Genomic DNA, 9932 nt, shown 5'->3' on the forward strand with positions numbered 1-9932 from the left:
ATGAGTTCACATGGTTTTGAATCTTTAAAACATCAAATTATGTTAGAAAACAAAAGTCACAATTTATCAGGGAGAAAGACCCCATTGAAAGAATGTTGCCTTGCAAGGAGGGCAGTGGAAAGAAAGGAGCTCTTGAGCTGTGGCTCTGATGTATGCTTTACTTTTTCAGTAAGGGCCTCACTTAGCCCAGGCTGCCCCCAAACTCTATGTATTCAAGGACCTCCCCAGTATGGAGATTAACAGGTGTGCACAATGTTGCTGGGTCTGGTACCTAGAGCCTGGTGAGGTAGCAGGCACTCCACCAAACTACACTACATCCTCAGCCCTGACTTTAGTTTGTTTATATGCCAGGTGGATAGATCTGAGAGCCTCTTCCATCTTAAAAAAAAAAAAAAAGTTGTCAACACCCAAATACATTTTAATGGTAGTACGAACAGTATTCTACTGCTCAATTCTGTAATATTCACTTAAGAAAAGAGCTATTTTATCCATTTGTTTCTCCCTTAACAAAACTCAGGATGCCTTGCAAGCAACCATAGGCAACTTTTTACAATGTTAACTGCATTTCCTTATTGAGCAAGTACAACTGCAGCGTCGCTCAAGGTAATGTGAAAAAGAACCAGCTACTTGGCAGTTCCCAGCTTAAGCTCTAGTAATTTCCTCCAGCATTAACTGCATAAATCAAATACTTGAAAGCATCCTTGATTTCAAACCAGGATGAATGGAGGCAGCTTGGGCTGCAGACTTGGGTGTCTTAGAAAGGTGTGGCCTGCCCTCCCAGCTCTGCTTCAAGGACGCTTTAATGGAAGGAAGCAGGACTGAGTCGGTTTCACTCAGTGTGAATCTCCTGCTCGGCTATTGCTTCCTTGTTCTGCAGGATGTCTTCCCAGTAGCCTTCGGTCTGATTACCTTTCTTCTCATAGAGACACCCCCCAACCCCGAGTTCTATTACCCCATTTCCCATGGCCTAAGGCTCTATTAAACACAAAACTCTTGCCATAGGCCTGCGGCCTCCAACAGTAAGAAGAAAGAAAGAAATCAGGTGAAAATGAAGAACTTGACATCTCTTATTTACTGTAGCTTTTTTCAGTGCTGGGATGGAGCCTTTTGATTCTCATAAGATAGACAATCGACCTGCCTGCCACCCACAGCCCTAAAAATCTTTTGTTTGTCTGTTTTTCAGACAGGGTCTCACCGGAGCTCACTATATAAACTGGGCTGGCCACAAACTCTAAGATTCACCTGCCTCAGACTTAAGTAAACTTGAAGAGGTTCTTTCAAGAACCGTGTTCACCCTCATATTTTTTTAAATGTATCATTTAATGTGAAAAGTACTTTTTAGGGATTCAGAAGCATTCTGGGTACAGCATCAAGGAACCCCAATAACTGGGGTTCAGTCAATCCCAGGTCCCTTTCTGCAAGGATACACCCTTCCCTGCCAAACAATGCTCTCCTCACCAACTTTCTCAGACTCCAGGTCAGAAAAGAGAGACAGGGCTAAGTACAGTGCTTGGTGTCTATAGGTGGGGAGACAAGGCAGGAGGATTGCTGTATGTTTGAGGCCAGCTTGCTCTATAGAGATCCAAACAACAAATTAATAAATAATTTAAAAAGTCCAACTAAGGAAAGCCAAAAACATGACCAAGACCAACAACAACTCCAGATGTTCCTTAGAAAAATCTAGTAAACTACAGACACAGGAAGACCTGACTTGGAACAGATAGAAAGTCAAGGCCACCAAGTGGCTTTCAAGAATACACCCTCAAAAACTGAAATGGAAAACTGTGAAACAGTTCTCCGGGGACTAAGGCACTGGTATGCTAGTGAGATGCACCCCAGACCAAGCTCACTTTCTTAAGGCTTTCAGTGAAAGATTCTATCATTATGTGTAGGATCCTTAGGCAAAGGAACTTTTCACTGAACTTAAATCACCATCAGGCTATCATAAAATGTAAACTTATTCTCCCACTAAAAAAAAAAAAAAAGTAGTGATGTATGCCTTCTTTAACCTCAGCACTCAGTAAGCTAAGGCAGGTGTATCTTTGAGTTTGAGGCCAGCCTGGTCTATGAGTTCCAGGATAGCCAGGACTATGTAAAGAGACCCTGTCTCAGAAAAACAACAAAAAACAAAAGCAAAACAAAAGAAGAAAAAAAAGTGATCAATTATAGCCTCTGAGATTCTTTTTCTCTCAGAAATGACAAGGATGTCCAAGTGTAATATGGGACAAAGAGAGGCTGTGGCCTCTCTTCAAATATCACCAACAAAAATGAATAACCAGCAGCAGTGTCCCTCCACTTGGCTACGGTCAGACTCAATGTGCAAGAGTCCAAGAGTCCCACCTGTTTCCAATTAGATACCAGAATTGCTGAAGTGTTTAAACTACATTTGCTTGCTACTTACACAAAACAAGTCTCCCAGGTTTTTCTTTTTTTTTCTTTTTTTTTTTTTTTTGAATGCTTAAAATATGTTAAAATAAGATTAAGGGTCTGCTTTAAACAATCAGAGGCAGGGGAATTTCAATTGAAACCAAAACTATCTCTCTGCGGCAGCACTAACCCAGAGCTTCAGACAAAACAAACGGGCGAGGTAGACACATTTCTGCTGCTGACAATGACTAATAAAAATCAGACTTTCCTTGGCAACTATACTTTAAAGCTACATATTAAGTTTCAAATAAATTTAAGATGATTCCTATAGTCACTTACAATCCTATATATCAGAATAACTTACTACAGTAGCTTTGACTGGACATTTGTGTTATGGCCCAGCAAGATACATGAAATTTTCGTAAACTATAAAAGGAACCAAGAGCAAGAATGGAGCCTGTCTCTGAAAGGTTTTTCATATGATGAAATTTCTCCTAAAACAATGTACAAATTTTCCCCTAACAAATCTATCCTCCTTTCGCCTCACTGTGGAATAGAGACACAGGACTTCTTATTCTACACCTTCAGGAGAAGCTCTGATCATCAATGGAAAACTCCCACACAGGCTGGGAGGTTTTTCTTCCTTGACTATCAACTGAGAAGGGACTTTTAAAACTTAAATGTTCTGGGCTCAGCGGGGTTGCCCAGACTACAGGTCAGCTAGGGGGGATGAGGAGAGAGCAATTCTTGGGTAGACAGAGCTGTTGTTCCCCATTCCAACGTAGACTTGAGTGCTAATGGGCGACAGCCCAAACAGCTTCCACCCATCAAGAGCTACTGCATTTATTTTATCCTTGCACTGACTTGTGCCTTAAAAAAAAAAAAAAAAAAAAAAAGGTTTCACCCAGGCAAAAGCTTTGAGCAACTGATAATAACCCTTCCCACACCCAGACTCTTAAGACACCTATATTAAAAGGACCAAGGAAAGAAAAATCAGGAGTGCCCTGCATCTTTTGTGTCCGTTCATTGTCCTATCAAAGGCACTAACTAGACGAGATATTTTAATTGAAATTATGTACTTATTACAAGAAGCAGTGTTGGGCTGCAGGAAACACATATACAAACACCAATGTAACGTTTCCAGAAAAAGGGGGGGGGGGGGCAACCAGAAAATAGACTTGCAGCAAAAACTGAGTTTGTTTTCTGACTTAAGGAGAGAACCTTTTTAAAATTCACTTTTGCAGAGAATTCTCAATAAAGAACAGGTCTCACTACAGGGCAAGCACCTCAAAGGGATACAGCCACGGGCAGGCCCCTTCCCCCCAACAGTCAGCGCTCCACTAATCCGAAAACAAGTTACAAGAGTTAAATATACCTTTTCTCAAACATGTATTTAAGAGATAAATTTATACAATAGTGTTTCTCTTTTTAAAAAAAAAAAAGTTGGTTTTTACAAGTCTGAGACAGGATCAAAACTTGTTCAACTCGTCTTAGCAACACTAGGGCACTCTTAACTTTTTGCAGGACAAGCCTTGGTTGGGGATGAGAAAGGAAACAGGCCAGTTTTCAGAAACTCTCTTCAGGGGCAGACATCCACTTCAAGTTCCCAGGTTGTCTGAAAACCCAAGAAGCAGGGGAATAAGGACATGGCCCTCCAGAGTGCAGAGTCCTATGGCTCCTTACCTAGACCTAAGCCACTCCTTCTGCTCAGCAAGACCTAAGCTCTCAGGGTCACTCACCCAAAATCTCCAGCTCACATCTGCGAGAACAGAGGAACCTTAACCAGATACCAACTCAAAATCCCCGGCCCCCTTTGCAGGTAAAGGAGCTGTCCAGACTCACACTGGGCCTTTGGCATTCCACAGTCAAGTAAAGCTTTCCAACTCCATCCGGGGAAGCAGTTGAAACCACTTTCAGCCAAATCATTACCTACCAAAAGGCAACAGACTCTGTAACAAGAACAGAGTTTAAACTAAATGTTTTCTTTGTTGTTACTTTAAGATCAAAATGAAGTTCATTCACATCAGCCATAAGGTAAACTTTCAATGAAGCCATGAAGCCATTTGCTTAAATATCCTCAAGATCCCCAAGAATGCTAATCCATTGGGGGGGGGGGACGACACTAATATACACCCAGTTCATAAACTCTAATAACTCCAAAATCATTTTTCTGGCCGCCTTTGGTAATGTGCAATAAAAGAACTTTATTGATATTAAACTAGGATGTCACATGGGGGTGGGGTGGGGGGGGGAATTAAGGTTTCTTAAAATTCCACAACGGGTTTTACAGTAAGCACAGGAATTAAATTATGGTAAAAGGGAGCTATTTTTACTAAAATAGGGTAGACCAATTAATCAAAAAATGCCATCCGGCGGTGTTCATTACATTCAGGAATCTAATTTACACAATAGACTATGGTGTAATCCATTTTAGTCAATAAATACTCAAAACTTCTTTAAGCTTTAATCTTATCAGAAATACATATTTCACATAGTCTTCCTAGTTAAGAGAGCAATGGGAGGAAATTTCATAACGAGCATGAGTCTGCCTTATCGTCCTCACGTAGGCAAGAGCAGAAAAAGCAAGCACAGTTAAGTTGTTTCACTCCACCTATAGATGTTTCAATCCAATCGCCTTCCTTTCCTGCAGGCCTACATGTGGAGTTCGTTTGTTTCAGACTCCTAAGGGTGCTGTGGGTTAATAAATATCACCAGTCCTCCGGCTTAGAAAAGTTCACTCAAGTTCATGTTCAAGCACACTTTAGAGTTGGGAGCAAAGGCGGTTCCCTAGAGATGTTATGGAAGATCACACACACACACACACACACACACACACAGAGGGCAAGGCTGCCTCTATGGACCACAAGACTGTCCCATCTCTCTGGTGTTCCCAGTGATCAAAGCTCTGAGGGCTCACTTGCCGCTCACCTTCAACTTGGCTCCGGCTACGCACAACATCCACCTGGCAGAATCCTGGGGCTGTCCAGGCGCCGCGAACGCGGAGCTAGCACTAGCAGGGAGGACCCCGAGGGCGAGCAGCTGGTTCCGATGAGGGGTGGCAGGCAGAATAGCATCCTCTGGGCACGCAGGCAGCTCCGCCGCGGATTGGGAAGCCCCGATACCATCCCCTCGAGGCGACGAGGAACCACAATCAGTCTCCTTACAGTCCAGCGGGGCCCCCGGGGCTTTGCTTTCGAGAACCGGGCTGGAGAAGGCAGCTCGGAGCGGACCTGACGCGCGCTCCATAACTCCTGGGGCCCCTTTGCAGAGAGGACAGAACACACCCCTCGCGAAAAAGAGTGAGGGGCTGGAGTGATGCAAGCTATCGGTCACCGAGGGGGGAGCCCTGGAAGTCCCTGAGACACGCAGCTAAGTCTGGCTGCACCGATCGGTGACCCCGGAGGAAAAGCGCTCCGAGACCGGGTCACGCAGCGGCCTGCGCTCGGTGGAAAGTTGCAGCCTTTCTCCCGCACCTTTTCCCTTCTCCCGGGCCGATCCCGCACTCTGCGCGACCCACCGGTGTCCCCCCGCAAGCCAAGTTTTTCCCTTCCAAAGCTTCCCCCACAACCCCTTCCCGGGGAAGTCCCCGGGCGCAAAAAAGGGGGACAGATCCAGCTCCGCAGTCACTTTCACGCAGAAGACACACAAAAGAGCGCGGGGCTTGCGGGTTGGCCCCGGGACGTAAACAAACGGGGTGGGGGAGGGACCCGCCACACCGGGTAGCCGGTGCCCTGGCCGGGGCGACACCGGTTGACAATCCCTTACGGGAGTAGTGGAAAGAGGAATGGTGGCAGCTGGGCCCAAGGGGAACGATCAAGGAGCAGCCAGGAGCTCCAAGCCACCCGCCGTCTTCACGACAAGGGGCCACCCGCCAGCCTGGCCGTCGCCGCCACCGCCGCCAGCCGCCGGTGGCCGATCTGACCCTCCCCCGGAGCCGGCGGCACCACAGCGCCACCAGCTCCAGCTCCGCCGCGCCGGCGGGGCAGTGGCGGCGGCGGCGGCGGCGGTCCGCGACTCTCTCCTCCAGGAGACAGAGGAAAGAGAGAGAGAGAGAGAGACAGGCGCTTCACCCCCCACCAGCAACTCCCCACAAACTTTCCCCGGGAATACGACGGGGCTGAGCCGGGGGGAAGGAAGGACGTGACTGGCGCGAGGGGGACTAGCGTCCCGCAGCTCCCCTTCTTTGCAGCCCTGCCACCCCTCCAGAGCCACCCCGTGGCGCGTCCCCCTCTTTAGCGCGCGCGAGTTCCCACTGAGCCCCCGTGGGGGGGGGGGACCGCCGCTCCCCCCTCCTCTCCACCAGGGTCCCGCGACAACGACAGCGCGCGGGGTAGGCGGCGGCGGCGGAGAGGACGATGAGGATGATGATGGCGATGATGGTGGGGAGGAAGACACCCTCCGGGGTTGAAGGGGGCAGACACCGGGGGGCAAAGATGTTGGTGGCGGCTGGCGGCTCCGGCGCCATCTTGGGCTGATCGATGAATTGAACAAAGAGGATCAATTTCTGATCAAGCCGAGTGATCAATGAGAGCCGGGGAGCCCGAGGGACTCGCCGCCGACTCGGCCCCGCTCTTCTCCCGGCACCCCCCTCCTGCTTTCCCCCGTCGCCTCAGCACCCCCGCCAGGGCCCTGGCAGCCCGGAGTGTCACCCTCCTTCCTGAGGGAGGCCGCGACCGCCCGCAGCCCTCACCCCCCGGGCGCGAGGCCGAGCGCCGAGAAGCCTGACCTGCAGCTGCTGTAAATCAAAGCGCTTCCAATATTGAAACATCGATCCCACATTGGCCGCCATCTTGAGACATATTGAGACGGAGTGAGAGGCTGATAGAGAGGGGGCTGGAGTTCAGGAGCCGCCAGGAGGCAGCAGGCGGGCGGGCGCCAAAACCCGGCCTGGAGCCGGCCGCCGCCTCAGCCACCGCGGACGCGGACTCCTTCCTCCTCACGGCGCCGCCGCCGCTGCCGCCGCCGCCGCCGCCACCGCCTCAGCCATGGAGTCCGAAGCCTGAGGGAAACGCGGCGGCGGCGGCGGCGGCAGCCTTGACGCGCGCGCGCCGCGCTCTCTCTCCACAGCCCGAGCGCGGGCATCCGGGGCCCTCGCGACCCCTCACCCTTTTTCCCGCGCGCCCCGCCACAAGCCCCCCTCCCAGGCCGCGCTGCGACCCTACGGCGGCCCGGCCTCGAGGGGGCGCTGCGGGGTCTCCTCCGGACCCCGCAGCTCACCTAAAGGGCGCCCTCCCTCCCCAACACCCCCGCCCCCGGGAAGGTCGCGGTCGCCGGTGGCCAGCGCTTTAGGATAAGGTGCCCCTCGCTCTGCGCGCCTGAGGACAGTGGGCTGCGCTGCGGCAGCGGGGCGCGGGCGCTGCGCTCTTTCGCACGGTGCGCGCGGTGGAGCGAGCGGAGCCCACCTGCACAGCCGGCGGTCGGGACCCCACCGGCCAGCCCGCGCGCCGGGGCTGCGGGTGACCTCACTCCGCTCCCCTATGCGCTCCAGCTGGGGGACCTCCAGACCACAGCGGTCGTGAACAGTGTTTCATATTCAAGGAAGTGCAATTGTGTCGTGGTAAAGGGGGCGGAGGGGGTTGACCACCAAGCCTTGGAGCCTGCGGCTGCTGCCGCCGCGACTCCCATTCACGTCCTACACATTCCGTTGCAATCCCCAACTTGCACCGGGACACATCAGCGAGTGGCGACGGCCTCCCCACCCTTCAGAGCCGCTCCAGCGTCCGCCAGGACTGGGGCAAGTCTTGGAGCACAACTCTGTCCCAACCATGCTTCTGCGACACAACCCCAGAAACTTCCTCTGGGGTTCACACAACTCCGCGCCTCCGTCTTTGCAGGCAGAAAGTTTGAGAGCGTGCAGTGCACTTGAAACTGAGCGCTCGTTCCTAAGTTTTGAAGAAGAAAAAAAAAAAAAAACAAAAACGCTCACATTTAAACCGGGAGTGGGGGGAAGGAAGTTCTCTTTACATTTCCTTCTAGACCCAAAGCACGCGTTTCAGGATCGTCATCTTTAATGGATTTATTCACACCAGAGAGTTTGCGTTTACAGTAGGAACACAGTGTTTTCACTTTGCTGCACTTCGGTGAACGTGTAATTAGTTAAGACAAATCCCTAAATTCCTTAATCTTGAAAATTATATGTAAATAACGTCTGTATGGAACACCAAACATGACAGTAGAAAATAATTGCTCTCTGAGCCAAGTTTGAGGGCTTAGCGTTATTCGGTTGCGGTGAGATCGATATTTTTGGAGAACGAGGTTGGAAATGAAAGTCCCCCCGAGATTTAAAGAATACAAGTGTTCCCGGGTCTTGCAACTGCACCCAAAAGCCTCTGTGTCCATGCAGCGGTCGGGACCGGGCTGCACTCCCAAGTCGCAGCCTTTGAGGGGCAGAAGCCACCCGAAGCAGGTGCGTGGGAGCGCGCGGGCGTCAGGAGGCGCAGAGCCAACCTCAAGTCTGGATGCCGTGACGCGGCGCCAGGCGGGACACTGCGGACCTCGGGTGACCGCGAGCTGCAAGGGAGTCAGGCGCCGGAGCCGGAACGCGCGGGCGCCCGTGCTGCAGCTCCATTCGCACCGCCCAGTAGAGGGCAGCGGCTCCCCGACACTCGGGTCCTCAGGGTACCCCCCCCCCCCACACACACACACACACACACACACACCACTGCCCCAATGCTCGTGCCCACCCCAGCTCCTCGTACTTGGCCACACCCTGACCGAGATCCAGGCGGGAAGCAATTCCTTTGCCACCTAAAGCTTCCTAGAGCTTACCCGTTTCTCCCTATCTTGCATTTTAAAGGCCATCTACGTTTGTGCGGTGGCCAGCAAGAACGGCAAAATTTGACCTAAAGGTGGCTAGACAAAATGGGCAGGAGCATTAAAACAAGCAAATTTCCTCTCGTGGGGAACGATCGGAGAAATGGTATGGATTTACCACAGATGTTCTCAATCTAATTATGCTGTCGATCCCCTGGGTTTGAACTTTAAAAACTGAAATATATATGACCTGTGTAATAGTGGGGAAAGACATCTGGTTGGAATTCAGAGTTCTGAATCCATGGCAATATTTTAGATATAAGTTTGACGGGTATTAAATACAATTGTTCCGTTTCTAGTTATGTTTATACTTTTGCATGTTAACCTGGCTGACATTGGGAGGCCCAGAGCTTAAGCTTTATTTAAATAAATTTTAGATTTCTCCTAACAGAGTTTGGGGGTTGTACAGACTTTATTGCCCTCGGCCAGGAAGAGGGGAGAAAAAAAATTAAGATAACTTCTCTAGTGGAATAAAATGTTCTCATTTCAAAAGATAATTCACTAATCAACAATTATCTTGAGTGAATGAAATAATAATGCAAAGACTTGTGACAAGATTTTAAAGAACGCATTTAAGATGTTTAGAACAAGTATAGTCATAAACGAACAACTTAGAGATGGTGGGGTGGCTCAGTGGGTAAAGTGCTTGCTGTACAAGTGTGCTTGAGTTCCATTCTCAAAATCCACGTGGAGGAAGGGAAAAGAGACTCCATAGAATTGTCCTCTGATGTCTACCCCCTAGCTGGGACGTG

General features: G+C 50.2%; 1 protein-coding gene across 22 annotated transcripts in view; it reads right to left on the reverse strand.

The window, feature by feature from the left end:
• Cux1 (cut-like homeobox 1) overlaps positions 1-7506 on the reverse strand; it is a 319456-nt gene extending 311950 nt beyond the window's left edge. For 9 of the 22 annotated variants that reach the window (XM_030254115.1, XM_030254114.1, XM_030254112.1 and 6 more), the window contains exon 1: positions 7094-7506. In XM_030254115.1, coding sequence (XP_030109975.1) covers positions 7094-7156 — 63 coding nt within the window. In that variant the 5' untranslated portion in view covers positions 7157-7506. The other 13 variants (NM_198602.3, NM_001291238.1, NM_001291234.1 and 10 more) reach the window with 5 other exon arrangements.
• Positions 7507-9932: the final 2426 nt, after the last annotated feature.

Source organism: Mus musculus, chromosome 5 (genome assembly GCF_000001635.26).
Source record: "Mus musculus strain C57BL/6J chromosome 5, GRCm38.p6 C57BL/6J".
Taxonomy (NCBI): domain Eukaryota; kingdom Metazoa; phylum Chordata; class Mammalia; order Rodentia; family Muridae; genus Mus; species Mus musculus.